The sequence below is a fragment of the Theropithecus gelada genome, chromosome 8 (genome assembly GCF_003255815.1).
Source record: "Theropithecus gelada isolate Dixy chromosome 8, Tgel_1.0, whole genome shotgun sequence".
In the NCBI taxonomy this organism is placed as follows: domain Eukaryota; kingdom Metazoa; phylum Chordata; class Mammalia; order Primates; family Cercopithecidae; genus Theropithecus; species Theropithecus gelada.
Window position 1 is genome coordinate 93,468,308 of NC_037676.1, and position 22,864 is coordinate 93,491,171.

At 34.2% G+C, this 22,864-nt stretch overlaps 1 protein-coding gene and 1 long non-coding RNA gene across 3 annotated transcripts; one reads left to right on the forward strand and one right to left on the reverse strand.

Moving 5' to 3' along the window:
- Window positions 1-1,833: 1,833 nt before the first annotated feature.
- LOC112630287 lies at window positions 1,834-4,119 on the reverse strand. The gene is made up of 2 exons (XR_003120835.1): window positions 3,860-4,119; window positions 1,834-3,755 (listed from the first exon to the last, which is right to left on the reverse strand). It is a non-coding gene; the product is annotated as an uncharacterized LOC112630287 (long non-coding RNA).
- Window positions 4,120-4,125: 6 nt separating this feature from the next.
- Window positions 4,126-20,813, forward strand: OTUD6B (OTU domain containing 6B). Of its 2 annotated transcripts, XM_025394489.1 has the most exons (8): window positions 4,126-4,399; window positions 5,089-5,240; window positions 7,396-7,476; window positions 10,199-10,338; window positions 11,973-12,285; window positions 14,314-14,375; window positions 17,733-17,839; window positions 18,501-20,813. In XM_025394489.1, exons 4-8 carry the CDS (start codon window positions 10,327-10,329, stop codon window positions 18,583-18,585), a joined length of 579 nt encoding a protein of 192 aa, XP_025250274.1. In that variant the 5' UTR covers window positions 4,126-4,399; window positions 5,089-5,240; window positions 7,396-7,476; window positions 10,199-10,326; the 3' UTR covers window positions 18,586-20,813. The 2 variants fall into 2 exon arrangements, with proteins under 2 accessions (XP_025250274.1, XP_025250273.1); XM_025394488.1 differs by lacking the exon at window positions 10,199-10,338.
- The last annotated feature ends 2,051 nt before the right edge of the window (window positions 20,814-22,864 follow it).

Here is a 22,864-nt window from a genome sequence, read left to right on the forward strand (position 1 = left end):
AAAAAAAAAAAAAAAAAAAAAAAAAAAAAAAAAAAATGTTTTTGAAAAATAATTGACTTGGAGAAATGTCTTATAATTGCAAGTGAATGCAGCAGAATTTACATATATTATTCTAAATTTGAATAGTAATTTAATTGACCAGGAAATACACTGTTTTCAGAGTCTCTCTATATGGTGGGATCATAGGTGAAATGATCCGGCTCTTTGTCTCCACCCAAATCTCATCTTAATTGTAATTCAAATTCTAATCCCCACATGTTGGGGGAAGAACTCTGTGGTAGCTGATTACACCATGGGGGTAGTTCCCCCATGCTGTTCTCATGATAGCGAGTAAGTTCTCATGAGATCTGATGGTTTATAAGGGGCTTTTCCCCTCTTTGCTTTGCACTCCCTCTCCTGTCACCTTGTGAAGGATATGTTTACTTCCCCTTCTGCCATAATTGTAAGTTTCCTGAGGCCTTACCAGCCATGCAGACCTGTGTCAATTAAACCTCTTTTCCTTATAAATTACCCAGTCTTGGGTATTTCTTTATAGCAGCGTGAGAATGTACTAACACAACAGGTAACATTTATCATCATCTATATACTTTTCAAAATTTCTGAGGAAATGTTTAATGTATAAAAGTAAAATAGTTTTTTCTTTTAATATAATGTTAAAAAAACATAAAGAAGTAAATATCCAAAAAGCTGCCACACAGATATAAATACTATTGATGTTTTGGCAACATCCAAATATTTTTTTCTACACATATTCTTGATAGCATTCACTGAGCATTCACAATGTATAATGCACTGTACTGAGAAGTCTTGTAGATGTGTAAGATTTTGTAATCTAATACTATGCTGCTATTGACCTGAGATACTGCATTTCTAACAAGTTTCCAGGTAATGCTGATGCTGTTTTTCTGAAGGCTATACTTTTCAATAAAATTTTTGTACATCAAAATATTGTTATATGGAGGTCTGTGAAGGGGAAAACAGTGCAGTGAGGGGAAAGAAAAAAGGAGACTTGGGATTTCCTTTCCTTGAGAATCAATTGTTGTCAGATGCTTAGAATGCCTTACGTTACATTAAAGCTCAATTGGGAGAAATAAGTAGTTAATGGTGGCCTCATAATATACTGGGGGTAAATCCACTATGAAGGCAGACTACTTCCTCATTTGAAAGGTAGCAAAATTGAAAAAGTTTAGTTCCTGAGTCCTTCCCATATGCATATTCCATTCTTCACTTAGTGTTTTCATTCCTGTTTCTTGCCTTTTCTACATCCATCCCATAGCATGTAAAGTATAATTATCTTCATTGTTGTATTTCCTAAATCATCAGTATTTGTTATAATTTCCTCTTTGACCCAAAGGTTATTTAAGAACATTAACAAAATTCCAAGTATGTGATTTTTCAGGGTTGAAAATTATTATTTTCTAGGGTTTTTTTTTTTTTTTGGTAATGTGGTCATGAGTGCTTTCTAGAAATATATTGAAGTTTTCTCTATATCCGAGTATAAAATCATTTAGAAGTGCTTCAGGATAATTTGAAGAGAATGTAAAAATAAGGTAGAAAAGTAATATATATATATTACACACACATTTAACTACCTTTTCTCTCTTAACTTTCCATTTACTTGGTTTATCAAAGGCTGTAACTGTGCTGGGCTGGTGGCTCACATTTGTAGTCTCAGTGCTTTGGGAGGTCGAGGCAGGAGAATTACTTGAGCCTAGGAGTTGTAGGCTGCAGTGAGCTATGATGTTGCCACTGCATTCCAGCCTAGGCTACTAAGCAAGACCCTGTTGTCTCTAAAAAAATAAATCATAAATGTTGAAGTCATAGTCCAACATATTTTTTGCTATATTCTCTTTAATAATATATACAGAAGGATTACTCAACAAATTTTAAATACATAAAACGCACTAATTTAAATGTACGTTTTAAAATAGATATCAATGTACATAAGTAAAACTATCACCCACATGAAGATACAGAACATATATTTTATATATTGTCATATTTACCATATAGTTTAAATGTTATATCCTATATTGTATGTTTTACATAAAATGTCTTGTTATGTTTAGATTCTGTTTAATAAAAATGTTGCTATTTCTATGATTTATAGTTTTCATTATCTTTAAACTCTTTGATCCTTTGTTTTATACAAATGTATCTCAGGTTACAGATTGATTTTTGACCCAATTTCAATTGTAATAGGGCTATTTAACCAGTTTATAAGTCATCTGTACTATCAATCTACTTTTTGCTAATTTTAATGTCTTTTTGCTATTTCTCTTTTGCCGTTTTTTTTTTTTTTTTTTTTTTACCACTTCTTTTCCAAACCAAACATTGGAACATATATATTCTATTTTTGTAGTTAACACTTATTTCCATGTCAAATTTACTTAGATAAACTATATGATGCAGTAACTGCTGTTTTTCCCCATGCAACACGTACAGAAAATGAGGATGTATCCACCCACTCCCAAACCAGTGATTTGGAAGTTTCTTTACAATATCAGTAGTAACATTATGGACAAACTTGCTATTTTTTTCCTGCTATACTTAAAAATAACGGAAATAAAACTGTTTTCCAATTTTGCCAGATTTGACATTTAGAATGCTGTTATTTGTCCAATCTACAGTGACAAAGCCCTTTTACTTAGGTTTAGCTTAAGAACATGCATATTTGTATCCACAATACATGCTAAAAATAAAACACTATTTGTTCAATATATTGAACATGTGGCATGCCTTTCCAGCTTAAATGTAAACTGAAATTTTAGACCTAGCTTACGTTTCTATTTTTGTAGTTTTAATGCCCTATACATAACAATTTAAACTCTATGCTCCTTAACTAGTTCTAATGCATAGCATTAATTCTTTCATACAATTGCCTCCCTATTCTTTTATTTTAATTCAGGTTCTCTGTTAGCTGCAGTAAATCATTGAGCAAAATTTTCAGGGAAGGTTCTTGATTGATATACTTTCCTAACCCCTGTATATCTAAGAATGTCTTCCACTTTCCTTTGTAAAGAAATGATAACTTGGCAGAGTATATAATTCTTGGCTCAAAATTATTTTCCCTTAAAACTCTGTAGATATTGTTCCACTGTCTTCTGGCTTTTAGAATTGGAGGAGAAAAATCTGAGGTCAGTCTGACTTTTGCCCCTTTGTAAATAACCTGCTTTCTCTCTGTGGATGCTTGTAAAATGTTTTGTCTTTGAAATTCAAAAACGTCACCAGGATATGTCTAGGTGTTTCTTTCTTTTCATTAAATTTTAAAGGTACCCTGTGAGCCTTTTCCGTTTGTAGATCTAGTTCGTTCTTCAATTCTGGAAAATTTTCTTCAATTAGATCCTTAATTATTGTTTCAGTTCTACTTGCTCTGTCCTCAGTTTCAGGTATTCCTATTATGCATATACTGTACTCCTGGACCGGCCCTCTAGATCTCTCTTTTTCTCCTCTTAATTTCTTTTCCCCTTTTCTCTGTATTCTGTGACAATTTGTCGTTTTGCACTTACTTCAGTAATTCGATTTTGTGGCCAATCCAGCGTGCGCCCTTCTGTTAACTCTCCCAACTTCCTGGTATTTTCCAAGCGCTCTGACATTACCCTCTTTATTATCGCGAACAGGTTTTTAAGCTCCTGTATTATATGATTCTCAATCCTTCTTATATCTTCTGTTTCCATCTCTATATCCCTTCCAAGAGGAGGCATTTTCCCGATTACTTAGCGCTGTTCCTTTCTTCTGAGGGGCAGTATTACGACCTTGGAAACAATAAACATAATTTAATTCCACACAGCCCCAAACAGCCCCAAAATTCTCATTGATAATTATCGACGACTTTATTAAAACGCTTTTTCTTTCTTACCTTTTCAGTTGCTTTTCTTAGAAGCAGGGACCAAAATCAAAGATTAAAGAAGGTCCTCCGAAGCACTGAATAAAACAGACGTTGAAAACTATTCCCCTTACGTCATCTCTGCGCGCCTCACGTCAGGGCCAAGAGCCTAGCGCTTAGCTTTATGGCAGACGGGGCTCTAGCGTTCTAGTCAATCCCGAGGCTGCAACCTCCGCTTCTCCGCTCGCCGTCTGGTTCCTTCCCTGCCGCCCCGCCCATCACGGCAGGGTCACGGTAGTGCGCACGCGTAGCACCCCATTCAAGTTTCCCCTCTTTGCAGTGGCTTGGTTTAGATCCGGTGCCGCCTTCAAGGCGGGGCAGGGTCCCAGCCGTAGCCAATGGAGCCCCGGGTGAGGGTTGAGGGGTGGAAAGTGCCTGCTAGCCGGTGGTACAGGTTTCTTCCAGCGCTTGTGCTGGGCTACCTGGTCCTCATGGAGGCGGTCTTGACCGAAGAACTTGATGAGGAAGAGCAGCTGGTGAGAAGGCATCGCAAAGAGAAGAAGGAGTTGCAAGGTGAGGCGGAAGGAAGCGGGAATCTGGAAGCCGCCGCTACTGGAGGAAGGGCGCGTGGCGGGTCGGTTCTGGGGAATCTTAAGGCGTGACTTACTTGGATCACCCTAGACTTCCCCTAGTAGCAGTGGCCTCTTCTCTCCCGCCTTCCCTGCCCCGGAGGCCCTTTAATTCCCCAGCCTTCAGAGGATTCCCCTTCTGAGGCCTGCCGCGTGCCCCCTACCCCGCGCCGCCTCGTGGGTGCTGGTGTCTGAAAATACCTGGAAGTCGCGGTCTTGGACCCAGACTGGTCCCCTCCCAAACCCACGATGCCTCCCTTTTCTATACCTGCCCCAGTTACCGATACTTGTCTCTAATGGGTGTATTTTGAATGGACTCACCTCAGTTTAGGAGGTTCAGAAAGGATAGCTGAAAGATTTAAAACTTGCTACAGTCAGGTTTTTTTCCTTCTCCTATCTCACCAAACAACCGAAACATATTCAAGATTTTGTTAATGAAGTTTTTTGGGTTTTTTTTTGGTCTCAGCTTCATCTGGGCCCTTCTGTCTCTGTAGCTGTCTGTTAGGTGATGACTCTTTCTTCTATAATTACTTTTTCTGTACCTTTCTCCCCTTACTATCCCCTTATTGGTTCCTGTTTCTCATCTTCTTTTACTCCTGCGTGTCTGACTTAATGATTTTAATGGCTTTTCAGCCAAAATTCAGGGCATGAAGAATGCTGTTCCCAAGAATGACAAGAAGAGGAGGAAGCAACTCACCGAAGATGTGGCCAAGTTGGAAAAAGAAATGGAACAGAAACATAGAGAGGAACTGGAGCAATTGAAGCTGACTACTAAGGAGAATAAGGTATGTGAAATAAACGTTTGTCGTTGCCTACACCATTTGAAAACAGCTGTCCACTTCTCTTAAACTGCTTATTATCTAAAATCATAAAATGGGTAGGGAAATGAAATCACTTAGTTATGCTCATGCATCACTTCTCATTAATGTTTTTGTGACCAAGTTCACAGGACAGTGTGTTTTTACAAGGGAGATCAGCAAAGGAAGTGCTATACTTCTTTACCTATACTTCTTTACCTATTTACTTGCCCAAAAGATGAAGCTTCACCAAATGAAAGTTGGAAGACCAGGCATCTGATCCCAGAATTGCGACTAAATGGGATTGTAACCTGAGCAAGGTTACTTAATCTTTCTGAGCTCCAATTTTCCCACATATATAATACGATACAAATATTTCTGCTGTCTAAGCACAGGTTTTTGTAAGAATCAAGAAAGTGAACGTGAAATCATTTTTAAATTATAAAACTGCTTTATGAACAAGTTGTAATGAATGAAATTTTACTGACGTTTCTTGTAAGTTGGAGCATCCTAACTTTCATGATTTTAGCTAATATTTATTTTATCGTTGGAGCTAATATATATGTGCCAAACACTTTGTTTTATATGTATTATCTAATTTAACCTCAGTAACACACTGTGAGTTGTTACCTATGAAGTAAGTGTACATAATCCCATTTTTCAAGTGGGAAACAGGGTTAGAGAGATTAAGAACTTTGTCCAGAAGTCGTAACAGCCATTAATTGCCAAAGCCAGAATTCCAAATGAGAACTATCTTACTCCAGGAAGTGAATACTGAATTCTGTTATAGCTTTGTATAGTGTGGTATTTATTGTATGGGTTTTGGATGTGAAAGGTCATATAGACTCCACAGCCTCCATCTTTGGTAGAAAGTTCTTATGTCTATGCAAAATCTTACCTGCCGTACTTAAATTTTGGTTGATTTTTGGTTTGCTGTTGACAAGTACAGCTTGTCTGTGCTATTTACAATGGTCCTTACATTAAATATAGTCTAAATTTCTTTAACTTTGTTTGTCATTATTTCCCAACTTTCCTTGCTTTTAATATACTTCATCTCCAGGTAACAAGGCTTGATACTCCAGGTGTTAAATTGTGATGTGACAATTGTAGTGTTCCTAATTGTCTCTCCATGTTTTCTGTTAGTGAGATAGTTTTGTTTGCTCCCTCAGACCTTTCAATTTTGAGGTTTCTTTCCCAGGTTTCCAAGGACAAAAGTGTTTGATTCATAAGCTACATGGGGTCCTACTGTTAAAACACAAACTCCTATTCTACTTTGAACTATTTATCTTTTTCATTAATTTAAATTGGTTTTCTTTTCTGAATACTACCAAAACTAATACCATTGCTTTTTTATTTTTCAGATGCATCTCTTTTATCTTGCCTATTGTCAATATAGTTGTTTGTAAATTTTAGCAGATTCCTCTGAAGAATCACAAGACTTCTAATTTCACTATAGTTGATAGCCACTCTTTGAAGTCTCTATCTGATTTTGATATTTTGATCATTTGGGACATAGCCTTTGGAGACTTCTGTCTCTGTGTATTAAAGGCCTTGAGTTGTTCTATGTATGTGTTATACCAATTAGGATTGATTATAATATCAAATGATATTGTAAATTAAATATATTTTCTGCCTGCAGTTATCAGTTTGTAGATGGAAAAGGGTAGGGTAGGAAAAGCTCAACTTCCTACTAGGGTCAAGGATTAGTACTCATCAGGTTTTGGCTAATTAAGATGGAAGAAGGCTTCTCTTGCCAGTTGAGGTTATGCAGGTGATAATAAACTGAGCCAGCAAATGACCTGTATCTTATACATACTGTCAGTAGTCAGAGAAAAGAAGAGTGGAGTGCCAAATGAATTGGCACTTACAGGAAGTACACTACTGCATTTAGATTAATGGAGTAAGCATTCTAAGAAAGAAGGAAAGCATGCAGGGATGAGCATGATCTTTGAAGGAAACTTCTTGAGAACTTGTCAAATTCTTCCATAAAAATAGAGACAGGAGACAAAACCATATTATCTAGTACAGTGTCTATTGCCATTATTCAAATTTGAAGTGTGGGATTAGATATATTTATGATTTTCAATAATTTAATTTAAAAAGTATTTTATATTGACTTGTTAATGCTTTTTGTTTCCTTCAGATAGATTCTGTTGCTGTTAACATTTCAAACTTGGTGCTTGAGAATCAGCCACCTCGGATATCAAAAGCACAAAAGAGACGGGTATGAAAGTCATGTCACCAAGTATATAAGTTAGTGCTGTGTGTTCAATACTATCTTAGGTCTTGTTATAGGAAGAGAATGAAAAAAAAAATGATGCAGTTCCTTGTCAAGGGACTTGAACTAACATTTATTAAGCACCTGCTGTGTGTTACATACTATGCTAAGCTGCTTATATGACATCTCATTTAGTCCTGACAATAATCCTGTGAAGTAGGATTTCTTATCCCCATTTTATGGAGAAGAAAATGGTCCTAAGAGAATATAAAATAACATATTCAGGTTGCAGCTGTTATAGGAGAGTGAAGCTGGGAGTGGGAGTGCAAAGTAGTTTTTTTTACAAATATATTATCCCAGACTTAAAAATTCAGAATGTGGGCCCAGGGGATTCTGATGCACAACCTTGGCTAAGAACTATACCATTGGGTGAGAAATAAGGATTTGAACCTAGAAGTTAACGTGTAGATACATGTTCTTAGATAATTATGTAGGTATCTATATAATGGTTACAAACTTCTTAGATAATTATGTAGGTATCTATATAATGGTTAATTATGAAAATTTAGAGAAGGGAAAGTTCATTATGCTAATAATGGGTTGGAATTTGAAAGAAATATTATTTAGATAAGATATTCCAAATAGGAGAAACAGCATGCACAAAAACAAATGTGGGGATGATATACTGCATTATTGAAGAGCTATAAGGAAACTGATTTATTGGAAGTAGCTAGTTCATATCAGCATTATAGAAATAAGATTAGATAGGTAAGTCCCTTTGAATTTGAAAAAGAAAAATGATTAAATTCAGTCTTTTTAGTTACGAGTATTATTTTATTAACAGTTGATGTTTTCTATGGTTTAAATGCATATTTTTAAACTCGTTTTGCATCTTATGACATAGTATGTAATTTAGTAGAGCATGGAGTTTAGTGTCAAACAGATGAGGTTTTAATTTCATTTACTGTTATACTTTGGGTACGGTACTTCTTTAAGCTTCAGTTTCACATCTATGAAACAGGGGCAAATTATAGCTACTTCATAAGCTAATTCATTGTGAATATTAAATACTGTACTATTTCCAAAGCCTTTAACACAAGGCCTGGAGAACTAATGGGTCAACAAATGATAGTATCGTTTCTATGTTAAGTAGTGCATAGTATGCCTCTTAAAAATAAAACCTAAAAGCAATGTCTTTTTCTATATTAAGTAGTGCATAGTATGCCTTTTAAAAAATTAAACCTAAAAGCAACGTCTTTTTTTGTTTGAAAGTTGATGAAATGCACAGAGTCAAACATTTCTCATTCTTGTATAGAATTTTATTCTTTAGTAGATATAATTGTGAATTTTGTAGATTCATTAAATTTAAATCTCATAGAATCTTGGAGATTATCTTCTTATGATATGCATTCTTTTGTGATGATCTCACAATTGTCGTCTAGCTTCTATAGATCAAAAAGGAAAGGCAGAATTTTTGCATGCCGGTAGCATAACAAAATACTGGAATTACATCTACTTAGTAATTGAAGCATCTTATAATAGCCTATTTAATTCTGGAAAACCTAAGGGCACAAGTCCTGTCTTTATCAAAACTTGTTCCTCCCCAGGTGGACCTCTGACAACAAAACAAACAAAATGAAAACTCCCTTACCTTTCTCAAAAATTTTGTTACTTTTCCCTTAAGATACTGCACAACTGGAATTAATACCTTTGTCAGTTATACTCTCAAACCATTTAGTATCTTTTATAGTCAGCTGCTTTAACACTTGGCAGAAAAAAATGCCTAAGTAATGTTTTTACAGTGTTATATTAATGGGATTTTAGAACAGAAAACATTAAATGTTTATAATGCTTAAGAAAATGAAACCTGAAGTCAGGATGCGCAATCGGGTGTTTGATTATTTGGAACCTCCTTTTTTGCCAGAAGCACCAAGGAATGAAAAATCATTTAATTAATTATGTTTATCTTTGGGAAAGATACAACTCTGGGAGAAAAACATGATAAAACTTTAAAGATTTATTTTAAGAATATCGTGGAGCATACCAAGAATATTGTAGAGCATATCTCTTATTTTTAGTCTAGAAGAACATAGTATTTTATTTAATTCAAAGAACTTAGAAGCTTTTTGATATGATAGAAAGAGTCTAAAACAGAACTTAGAAGAACTGGGTTCCAAAAATACGGAATTTGAGGGCTGGAATGAGATTGAATTCAATTTCTGTATTTTCCAATGAGAAAGTAGAGACCCAGATTCTCTCATTGGTACACTAAAAGTCTGATACAAACCCAGGACTGGTGTCCAGCTCTTAATATTCCCTTTGAGTCTTCTTTGCTATATTACTATATCAACATGACTCTAGTTTTATTGACAATATATTTATGATTTACATGCTATTTTCATCTTTTATATGTTTTTATTAGAACTTACTAGTGCCATTCTATCTCCAGTACTATAGCTGTAGAAACCAAAGTGCCTTGTGCTCTTGGGAAACTGTATATTGCTGGAAAAAGAATTCAGTGGATTTCTTACCTAGTGCCCTGAAAAGGAAACTCATTTGCTTTGTTCTAATGAAGCAAAACATGAAGGGAAAAAATGAAATGATTAGAATTAGTATTTTAGATGCTTAAACAGTTTTGCAGATAGGATAAAGTGCCACTCTTCAAGTAAATAGTACATGACATCATTAACTCCAGCTCCCATCTGCTCCAACTTTTATTCTGATTCAGGTGCCTGGATAGAAGGAGCTCTCTGTGTTGTCCTTGGTCCCTGCTCTGCTCTTACCAGCTGTATGGCCTTTGGAAATCTTTCTGCGTGCTGTTTCCTCAGAAGAGGAAAATGAGGGGTTTTGGATTAGATGATATCTAAGGTGCTTATTCTTCCTCTCCCCTCTGAAACTTTTTTAGTCTTTTCTAAAGTAATAGTGCCATCTTGTGTTTTAAGATTTTATGCCTTTGTGATCCACAGTTCTAATAAATAAAAATAAGTGAAATAAATTTGTTCCTATTACTTATATAAACCTTAAATAGGCTATGTTTTATTAGGGAGATATTACTGCTTTTCATTCAGGTAACTTAGAAATCACTTTAGGCTCATCTAGCATGGCAGATAACAGGCAAGTACTACAGGTACATGACAATAAGTTTAATTGAAACTTGCCTTCCCATTCACTTTTGTTCCAAGGAGGAATTAGAGCTAGCGGTATGGAATTCTTTACCTTTTCCTATTCTTGGCTTACCAAATCCTTCACTGTAACTTATTACTAATATCAAAATTTATGTAACTTAGTTTTTATTTTTAAATTATAAAGCAGTTTTCCCTCGAGTGTACAAACAATATATATGGTAGAGAATTAGAAAGATGCAGAAAAACATACATACAGACATACACACACATACACCCACCCCAAAATGAAACTTATTTTGGAATCCTGTCGTCCAGAGAAAAGCACTATAAATATTTTGTGTATATTGCAGTGTCTTTTTAGTACTATGTTAAGTATGGACCTACTGTATATTAACTATATGCCTATCTTTTTTGCCAATTTCATCTCTTGACACTTTTCTCTGGCACTGTAGCTCTATGAACTGTTTTTAGCTATGAAACATACAGTGCTTTCTGGCTTTTGATCATTAGTAGTTCATCTGTTAGGAATTTTTTTTCCTTTCTTCTTCCCCAACCTTCCCTCCACACATCCTGTCTATTCTTTGTGTCACAAATCTCTCATTGCCCTCACCCCACTCCATCCTTGCATATGTTTCCATGGGAGGAGCTCATCAGACATTTTGCATAAGGAAAGCAAATTGTAGAATTTAACATATGATACTATTTTTATTAAGCATTTATACATTATTTCAAGAGTATACTATATTTATTAAAATGAATAGAAAAGCAATCTAGAAGGATACATACCAAACCTCTAGAGCAAGCACTGGGATGACAGTGGTGTTAGGGGGAGCTTTAGTCTATCTCTTATATTTTAATTTTTTTTTTTTTTTTTTTTTACAAAATATTTGTTAATTAAATGTATGTATATACATTTTAAAAAGCTAGCTAAAAAGGGTGTCTGCCTGTACCCTTCTAAAGGCTGTGTCATATTAACACATTACTGGTGGAGTGATAAGAAGCCTGTATTAGCCTGGGCTTTAATATAATAATAATGTGCTTTAAGGCCTAGGATAACTCAGTCTTAAGATAATACTTTGAAATCAGTAAGTAAAGTTTTTAGAAACTTGGCGTGTAGCTTTTAAGTGGACTTTAAAGAAAAATTAGAGGGCTTTCTTAATGTTCAGTATAGAGCAAGGTGTGGAAACACACAAATGAGTAAGATAGTAAGGAGCTTACCTTGTAGAAAAATCTTGAGATGATCAATGTGATAGTGCTTGTGCAAGAAGGGAGAAAAAAACCAAAAAGTTTTGAGACCTTTACATTTCCATTCCTTTAATAAATGAGAATTAGTCCTAATTATTATGAATTAACTTTCATCCATTCTCCTTTTCTTAGGAAAAGAAAGCTGCATTGGAAAAGGAACGAGAAGAACGGATAGCTGAAGCTGAAATTGAAAACTTATCAGGAGCCAGACATATGGAAAGTGAGAAACTTGCTCAAATATTGGCAGCTAGACAGTTAGAAATGAAACATATTCCATCTGATGGCCACTGTATGTATAGAGCCATTGAAGATCAACTGAAAGAAAAGGATTGTGCTCTGACTGTGGTTGCCTTGAGAAGTCAGACCGCTGAGTATATGCAAAGCCATGTGGAAGACTTTCTGCCATTTTTAACAAACCCTAATACAGGAGATATGTGTACTCCAGGTAATTTATTTTTCTTTGCTATGTTTTATTGTTGCTTTGTTGTAGTTGTTTTTAAATAAAGTGCTTTCTAGCACTGAGCGTAAGAAGAACCCAGATGAACCTTATGAGGAAAAAGCATCACAAGATTTAGGCAGAATTATTTTCTGTGATTTTAGTAGATGTTGGTATGTTTTTCTCTATTAATTTCTATATTAATATTAATATTAAAATATTCTCTATTTTCTCTATTAAGATTTCTTAATTACTTAGTTATTTTGTAATTATGTTACTCATTTTATGTAAGATAGAAATGGGAATAAGATTAATCATTTTTGAAAAAAATGTAAGTTCATATTTGACAAAGTGAAGTATTGAAGGTAAGCTTCAGGAAGTGTATATAGGGTCTGAAGACCATAAGGAGAGAATGACTAGGAAAACCATTTTCTCCTTTTATCCTATAATTTGGGAACTTTACTTTTATTCACAATAAGCTATACTTAGGAAGATTACTGTTCAAGTAAAACAAATGAGTTAATAACCTGCTTTATTCTATACAATACTTTCCACAGTTAAGATAAAATATTTATGAGGAAGTAAAAAAGTACACAACTAGCAGATGAGGAAGAGAGCAAGTAAAAATCTGAATAGGTTTTGGGGGAGTAAAGAATGGAATAGAGGACTGTTAGTCCTTGAGAGAAGATGGCGGGTTTGGCAGTATCCATTGGAAACAAGTCATATGGCCAGAATGGGTTGGAGAGGGAAAGGTTAAGGTTGACTTTCCTTTAGTGGAATCTGTCCTCCATGGAGGAAAGATAGAGAATGATGCAGAATTGATAAGAATGAGCATTGGCAGTCAAGTATGTCTCCTTTAGTTTGTATGGCTTAAGGTATCTGTTGACAGATCTCAAGAGTGACTCAAGCATATCTAATTCTGTAGCAAATTAATTTCCCATAGATGTCATATTAGAAATGTTAACTTATCTCTCACTGTTTTAGGTCATTGCTGTTTTCTAAATAAACAGAATTTGCTATGGGACATAAAACACATTTTTCCATATATCTTGATACATGCATAGGCAGTGTGATAAATGACTCTTCAGTCATTTATCTCCCAGGTTACTAAATCATTGAAACTCTCCAGTTACACTAGTTGTAGGGCATAGAGGAGGTGGCAGTTTAGTATGCTGAGTCAGAGAAAAACATAAAAGACTTAATTAATTATCTTTATTTATTCAATCAATATTAATTGAAGGCCGGTATGTGCCAAGCACTATTCTAGGCACTGTTCTGAACACTGAGTATTTAATAGGGTCTGAGACAAACACATGAGACATATTTTTCTTTAGATGTCCATAATTTCTTTCCCTCCGTCAAGGATAATTGTTTTCCATTTTAACATACCATATAAAAAGGTGTATGCACAAAATATACCCATTGTAAATTTAGTGATTAGGTCTTTTACTTCTCAGGGCTGATCTGAAAAGCCCTTTCCTTGGTTAGAACTGATACTTAGGCAAATAATGTAAGTGCTCCCAAAATAACAAGTGGAGGCACTGTTTGATGCTATCTCTGGGGAAGGAATTTCAATTTATCTGTACTTTTACTCGAATTCTCTTTGTATATTTCCCGGAGTCTTACAGTAAACCTGATTATACAGGAACTACTTTTTTTGTCTTTCATGGTATTCCGTTGGATGCAGGTTTGGGCTTCAAAACACATGTCAAGATAGTGAATATTGTGGCAATTTTGGGGGTCATTGCTTGGAGTAGAGTGAGGTAGGTTTGTTATATAGGTAGGGTATCTGGGCCTCCAACAGAAGAAGAAAAGCTGAAATGGACTCCTTTGTTCTTGGATGGAAATGTGGTAGAAAGTTGGGGCGAATTAAGTTTGGACCTGGTAGTTAGATTAGATTCTGGAGGATACTGATAAAGAAGGAGAACGTTTATAACTTGGGCATTTTTGTCAGGAATTGTGGAGACTATTAAAGGGATTTTGTAACATGAGTTACAGAAATTATTTAAGTGCTTTGTTCTGACCTATTCTCTACAGAAGAGTTTCAGAAGTACTGTGATGATATTGTAAACACAGCTGCGTGGGGAGGTCAGCTTGAGGTAAGTTTGTAGTTATTCATAGTGATTGTGGGTTGTTCCTTCTGTAGTTTTTAGATGTTTCTCAGCTGATCCCAATTTCTCTTTGACGATTCCTTTTCTTTATGTATTTGCTATTCTCAACTGACAAAGAAATTGGGAGTTAACATGATTAGGTCTGTGATTAAAGTATGTATGTTGAGGGATTGAAGCACTATTTCATTTTAAATAGCTCAGTGTTAGATCTGTGTGTTGGAGATACATATGTGTAAGTCTTTTCATTGTGATACTAGTATTGGCAATACATTTGAATTTCTGGACTTAGGAAAGTGAAAATTTTACTGAAGTAAAGTAAAATTTAGCCTAGTAGCTCAGCTGATCAAAGTCACTATTGGAAAAATATCTTTTTTATATCAGAAATGGAAAAAAATTATATGAAATTACAGGCCAAATCCTACCACAACATATTTATTACAATTGTATTTTGAATTCCTAATTGTTAGTGACTGACTGACTTGAAAGCAGTAGTTGATGCATTAAATTCATATGTAAGAAAACAGTATGTTCAGTCACGTTACAGGAAGTTATCAAGATTTCTTTTTAGCTCTAATTTTAAAAAATCTGACTGTTAACTCTGTTTTGTTAAAACAAATTAAAAAAAACAAAACAAAACAGTTAAGTAGGCCAGATGATGATGAAGCAGCCTGGGTATTAGACGGGATAAGAAAGAAAGTCCTAGGTTCAAGTCCTAGCATTTTCTTCTACCTCTCTGTTTTGTGGCCACAGGGAGTCAGCCATCCTCCCAAGCCTGAGTTTCTTGATTACTATATGACCATAATAAACCCTCTCTGTGTACTCAGTAGAGCATTTTTGAGCATTAAGTAAGGCAGAGAGTACCTTCATAAAAGTTTGTAAGCTGAAGTGCTAGATGGATGAACCTAGGCAGTACAATTAGTAATATATAATGATGATTAATCATCATGAATAGTCTGTGGCTCTAAATAATTCACTAAGAACTGCTTCATTTGAAGATGCAACATAAAAGTTGCTCCAAAATCTTTTTCTTAGTAGTGCTGTGTATGTGCATTTCCACCAGAGGGAACTGTATCTATTAGATTTGTATGCCTCTGAAACTCAGGAAGTTTTCATAGTGGCTTTGTTACTACATTAGGAATAGTTAAAAATACTTGAACTTTCTTAAAAGGATCATTCATGTGAGTATTAGAGATTAAATCAAGAAATTAAGAAAAGCCTTATATTTTGAAGGATACTTACACTTTTTTTTTCATCTGTGGATTCATTTGAAGTAAGAGTTGCAGTTTTCCCAATAGAGTAAATTTAAGTTATTAAAGAGAAAATCATTCTATGATTTCTGAAGTTAGAAGGCATGGTAGGATTTCCAGAGTTTGGTTCCCACCCTCTATTCTATGCTAGTTTCTTTAAAATGATATTTTAGGTATAAGAAAAATGTGCTTCAAAGGAACGTTTTTGATTTACCACCATGCGGCACAGCCCTTTCCATATTTTTTGAAGTAATTTCTTACATCCTTTCAAAACCTCAGGAAGGACTATGTTCATCAACGGAATGTTCTTGTAATGGGGCAAGTACATATCCCATAGTCCCCCCATGGATTGGGGCATTATGATTTTTATTTTCTTCTTGAGACAGAATCTCACTCTGTCACCCAGGCTGGAGGGCAGTGGTGCTATCCATCATTGTTCACTGCAGTCTCAATCTTCTAGGCTTAAGCTTTCTTCCCACTCCTGAGTTGCTGGGACTACAGGCATGCATCACCATGCCTGGCTAATTTTTGTATTTTTTGTTGAAACGGGGTCTCCCTGTGTTGCCCAGGCTGGTCTCGAACTCCTGAGTTCAAGTGGCTTTGACAAGTCTCGTAACCCTTTTTTTGCCTTAGATCTTTTTGCCTTAGGTCTTTAAAATAACAACAGTACCTATCCCATAAAAATATTTATTTAGATGGGATTCAATTATTTAAAGAAGTGAGACAAATTCAAAGGTAAATAGTTATTCTCTGTCAGATTTAAATCTCTGAAGGAATTAATACACATAAAGTGTTTAAAGTGCTTGAGTGCTTGGTCATGTGTCTTTTTTTTTTTGAAACAGGATCTCACTCTGTCACCCCAGTTGGAGTACAGTGGCGTGATCTTGGCTCACTGCAACCTCTGCCTCCCAGGCTCAAATGATCCATCACACCTCGTTAATTTTTGTATTTTTTTGTAGAGACAGGGTTTTTACCATGTTGCCCAGGCTGGTCTCGAATGCCTGGACTCAAGGGATCTGCCTGCCTCGGCCTCCCAAAGTGCTGGAATTATAGGTGTGAGCCACCGTGCCTGGCCCGTAATCGTAATAAGTCTTAAAAAATGTTAGCATTAATGTTCATTATTCACCATTATTCATCTGGCTTTAGGCTCTAATTTTATATTGTGTGGTATGAAATTCCTTAAAATTGTATATTTTAATCAGATAGAAATTCATTGATAGGGGAGTATAATTCATATATGTATCTCATTCTACTCTTGCTTTGAAAATTATAGAACAGTGGTTGACAACAGTATTTATAGATTAGAATCATCTGAAAACTTAAAAAAAAAAAAATTTTGTTCTTCCCCCCTGCCCGTTTTCTCACACTGTAATTTATTTGGCCTAGTGCTTGAGCAATGGTATTTTAAAAATCTTTTTGTTATGAACATTTTCAAGCATATTCAAAAGTAGAGAGACTAGTATAATATACCTAGTCTACCCATTGCCGCTCTTCATTAACTGTGGCACTGATATGTTTTACAAAGCTGTTGTGCAGGCAGGACTTGAGGAGTCTCTGCATTTGATTTAATAAATACAAGTTGAGCATCTCTAATCTGAAAATTTGAAATCCGAAATGCTCCCAAATCAAATTTTTTGAGGGCTGACATCTCAAGTGGAAAATTCTACACTGTATGTGACAGGTCACAGTTCAAAACTTAGTTTCATGCACAAAGTTATTTAAAATACTCTATAAAATTACCTTCATCCTATGTGTGTAAGATATGTATGAAACATGAATGAATTTTGTGTTTAGCTTTGAGTCCCATCCTCAAGATATCTCATGTAGTATATGCAAATATTCCCAAATCTGAAAAAATTCAAAATCTAAAACAATTCTGGTTCCAGGCATTTAGGATTAGGGATATTCGATCTGTATTATATTTATTCAACAGGTATTTATTAAGTTCCCACTATATACCAGGCTCTCTGTGTACAGTGGTGAACAGAACATATCCCTGCTGTGACTGGTTGCGCATTCACACATACTTCAGTAGTTTACTATTTGAATGTGATTTACATTTTTATTTTCCTTACTCATACTTTTCTTCTTCCTATAGCTAAGAGCTCTGTCTCACATTTTACAAACACCAATAGAGATAATACAGGCAGATTCTCCTCCCATTATAGTTGGCGAAGAATATTCAAAACACCCACTAATACTTGTGTAAGTACCTAGACATTTTTACTTCTATTTTTCACAATACAAAAAAATATTAAAAATTTTAGATTATATGTGTTAAAATATATGACTTAGATAATTTTTTAAACGTCTAGCGATTTATTTTTGTGTGTGAGTTAAGAATCAAGTCATTTCTAAAGGTTACAGAATTTTAGGACTAGTTTGTATATTGTCCTGGTTTGACATTAGTAATGCTAAAAGTTTCTCAACAAGTGTAAAAGTTGAAATACATTCACGTTACCTGTTTATTCCTTAGATTTATTTTTCTTCATTTTTGAAAATATTTTACATGATTTAGAAATCTCTTCTGAAGTACAGCATGCAGGATTTGCTATTGGCTTTAGTATTTGTTAACTAAACCTATTAAGATAGTCATCAATGGCTAGGTGACAATTTAAGCTTTTTGAACCCTCAGCATCTCAGCCTTTTCATTTTACCCCCAGTGTTTGAACCAGATCTTGCTGACTGCTGCCACTTTTCAAATGGTGTTGAACTCTTAGTTAATATGTCTATGTAGTCTATTGAGTGATGCCCATGTGGACTGAGTCATTCAGAATCATTGGTTTATATATATATAATAAGCATATATATATATATAAAAATTACTTTCATCAAAACTGCTCGTTTTTTTTTTTTTTAATTTCAGATATATGAGACATGCATATGGCTTAGGAGAACATTATAATTCTGTTACACGGTTGGTAAACATAGTTACTGAAAATTGCAGCTAATTATACAATGTTGTACAATTATGTTTTAATATAGTGTGCCGAACTGAGTATTTCTACCAAGTGTTGGGTTGTTCTAAATGCTACTGAAAAACACAACTACCTTAAATCAGTTTTATGGCAAAGCTACTAACAGGTGTTTTTAGAAATATGTCAGAGATAAACTTTAACCAGTGTCTTCTTAGTGGAATTTTTAAAATTTGTAAGTTCATTGTGGAGAACATCATTCATAGACCAAGATGGTACCCTATTAGCTGATACTTTCATTTATGTAAGATCGTGGACATTCTGTTTTGTGTTGGAACAAATATTCAATGTTTTTAATTCTCCCTTTTCCCCCATTCCTAAAAACTTTCAAAATAACCATTTCAATGTAATTTGTCTTGAAGAAGTTTACCCAATATCTTTGTCATTGCAATAATGTAGTACGGTGATGGTCAATTTAATTATTGCTTATAAAATGAACTTGATTGCAGTAAGCATGGTATTGATGAGATTAATGCAGTGAAGCTTTATTATTAATATATATAGCCTTATCAAAGCATAACTAAGAAGGTTGCTTTAATAATTAAGAATTTAAAAATATTTATTTAGATAGGATTCAATTGTTTAAAGAAGTGAGAAAAATTCAAAGGTAAATAGGTAATCTCTGTCAAATTTAAATCTCTAAAGAATTAGAGATTAGTTTTTTATTTGTGTATAACTTAAAAAAGACCTAACAGATTACTGTCTTTTTAATGCATTTGTTATTCTTTGGTATTTTTTAAGCATTGGACTGGAGTTAATACCATCATCTCTTGATTCTTTCATAACTACACATTTTCATATTTCCTTTTGTGTTTTCTACTTTGCTTTCCTTGAAGGAACAAGCATTTTGTGGCCTTTACCTTGTGCGATTTTAGGGAGTAGCAGTGTAAAAGGTCCAAGGCCACATTTACTTGAAATTCTTCCTCTTTTCTAATTTGTCTTACCAGATGTTCCCCTTCTTGCTTCATTCTCTAGGATTTGAAGAAAACCATTGCCACTTATTTTATTAACCTTATTAATGTCACCTTTCCTTCAACTCAAATATTTGAGAAATTTTATGTTACATATATGAATGAAGTTGAAAGCTACTGTTTGGAAGCTAAGACTTGTATACAGTAGTTTTGTATATGAATGGTTGTTCTAGTTCAGATTTCAGGTTACTCACAACAGTATTATTTCTAAGAGGATATATATACAAATGTCTCTCATAATTTATGTAAGGAAATATTATGAAAATGAGGGTTTTTTAGTTTGATGTATGTTTCCCAAACTAGAGATAAAACTAGAGATTTAATATCGCTTATAACATTTGAATTTTTGCCCCATGAGTACAACTAATTTTTATAAGTAAATATTGGGTTTATAATGTGAAAAATAGGGTGTCAGTCTTTTCACATGCCCCGCAGGTAAAAATGTGGGAAGTTGGCAGGGTCATTGATAGCAAGTAAGTACTTCCTGAAGGCTTTCCAGTTTAAAAGATTATAAGCCATTCTGCCTGCCAAACAAATTATATTCTGAAGATGCCTGTTTTGTAACCCTTGATGTGAATTTTTTAGTGTCTGAAATTTACAGAAGAATGAAATTGTAAAACACTAAATGCTTTGGGTTTATTTTGAAGTAATCTGTTACTTTAAAATGAAAATGTCAGCATTAGGAAGTAATAAACCAACATATTATAAAACCCAGTATTATAAATGTTATCTACATCTAAAAAGTATTCTAAAATAACTTATTGGCAGGTTTTTTTCTTTTTTTCCTTATAACATTTAGAATCTTTTGTTATATGTCTGTTTTTCAATTTTGTTGTATTTTTAATTTAAGTGGCCAATGTGGTTATGAACACAATTTGTATGATCAGCTTCTGTTCTTTCCTAAAACTTCAGATAAATGTCATTTTAGCTATAACCTAAAAAAGTATTTAAATAAAATGACCGATGTTAATTTAAAAGCAGCATATGCTAATTTACTTTTTCATATGATGATGGTCTAATGGAAGTTACATAAACTTTCTTTTGTCCTAACTCAGAAAAGTATATGTCAGAGCTCTGGAATATGTCTTTAGCCAAGAATTTTATTCACTTAACTATGTTTACAACTTGTATAAAGCAAAAAAGAATGTGTGTAACTATAGTGAACAATATAGTTTTGCTTATATTATGTGATGTTTGCCAAAAAAAGAATAAAAGATGAATGAATTAAATCAATATTTATTTGCTTGAATTGTCATTCTTTAACAATTTGAGAATTTAGAAGTGGAGAAAACTCATTTTGCTTTAGAATTTTATCCAGCCTTTACTTTGTCTTCACATATAATTGAAAATAATACAATCACAGATTCCTACATTTTAAGGGATTTCAAATAAATATATGACATAGCTTATGCCCCAGAGTAGAGAGAAATTAAGTAATAGCCATTTAAGCTATAGCTCTTAGAAATCAGGTAGAAGCTTAGAACCTTTTAGAATAATGAGTGTTTATTTAGGGTAAGTGAAAAATATTTTAAGACCCATAGGTGTTAAAATAAAGAATCAACATTTGTGTGCAAGAATGTGGAGCAATAAGAAGGAAGTTTGTGCAAATTAATGTTTTCACACAATTGTTAATATATATTGTGCCTTCTTGGTACAGGTTCTTATGAACTAGCTGAAGGAGTAGATCAGTTGATTTTCTGAGAATTTATTTGGTGATTTCATGCTATTTTTTTAAAAACTTTTATTGAACAGATGAAACGTTTTCCCTGACTGTTAAGTTATCACATACATTGATTGTTTCCTCTTGTCTAAAGTCTTTATTTTAGCTCTCATGAGGTTTTAATTCTTAACACATGGGTCTTTTAACCCACCATTGTTCTCTCCCACTTAAGGTCTTGGAACTACTATTCAGAATTGAATGTTTCACCGAACCTGCTTTACCCAGCTTCCTTGTCTTTCTAGTGTCAGCTTACATATTAACAGTACCTACTGAGACAACCCTCCCCACGCCTGTGTCTTTCTAATACCTACACACTTGTAATCACTTGAATTTAGTTGTTTTTCATCTATTTTTTTTCCATAGTGTGTTAAGTGCATAGAAACAAGAATTTCTTGTTCACTACTCTTAAAATATCTAGCACATTGCCTGACCTGTCTGCATTGCATGCTTAAAAAATATTTGTTGATAGGCTTAGAATATCAGTTTAGAGAATAGGATATGAGTAAGGAGTTGCATTAGGTTAACAGACTGCTGGGAAGAGAGAGATGATATGATTTAGAATTGTGCTCACAAAAGGCCTGCTTTTTAATTTACCTTGCCCTTGGATGAATTCAAGTCTTGTGGTCAGTTGAAGGGAGAAAGGGAACCCAAGAGAGCTTTATTTTTTCTTAACTTCCAATAGTAATATTTCAGCTAATTTACCTTCACATACCAATTAGGATATTGTCTGATTTTAATAAATCTAAACAAATATAAGAATCCTATAAAATAAGTGTACAGTTCAAAAAAAATTAAAACCTTTGTTAATATACTGACCATGAAGAAGTTTTATAGTTGTCTTATTTCAGTATAATCAGGATGACTAGTATGACATACTGAAACAAATCGCTGCCTTTCTATAAGGCTGCTGAATTTTTATTTCTGTGAATAGGGATGATTTATAATCTAGCTCCTTTTTCTTTGTCACTCTTGTATTGACAAAAAAGTCTTATTTATTGTTTATAATTTTAACCAAATATAGCATTAACGTGGGGATCAATAACCCCAGCGCATGAGTTTGATGAACAAAAATAATGACCTCACTTTAAATTACATGAGTTTTTAAATTTTTCATTTCATTTCTTAATTTTCTATTTTAGATATAAAGGGTACATGTGCAGATTTATTACATGGGTATATTTTATAATGCTGGAACGTGTGTTTTTCTAGAACCCGTCACCTAAATAGTGAACACTGTACCCAATAGGTAGTTTATCAATCTCCCCCACCCTTTTGGAGTCCCCACTGTCTGTTATTTCCATCTTTATGTACCTGTGTATCCATTGTTTAGCTCTCACTTTATAAGCGAGGACATGTGGTATTTGATTTTCTGTTTCTGTGTTAATTCACTTAGGATAATGGCTTCCAGCTACATCCATGTTGCTGCAAAGGACATGATTTCATTCTTTTTCATAGCTGCATAGTATTCCGTGGTGTCTATGTACCACATTTTCTTTAATCTACCAGTGATAGGCACTTAGGTTGATTCCATGACTTTGCTATTGTGAATAGTGCTGTGATAAAC

Coding starts and splice junctions, on each gene's coding strand:
- OTUD6B (XM_025394488.1), top strand. CDS start 4,225: ATGGAGCCCCGGGTGAGGGTTGAGGGGTGGAAAGTGCCTGCTAGCCGG. Junction 12,286..14,313: donor AGGAGATATGTGTACTCCAG/GTAATTTATTTT, acceptor TATTCTCTACAG/AAGAGTTTCAGAAGTACTGT. Junction 17,840..18,500: donor AAACACCCACTAATACTTGT/GTAAGTACCTAG, acceptor TTTTAATTTCAG/ATATATGAGACATGCATATG.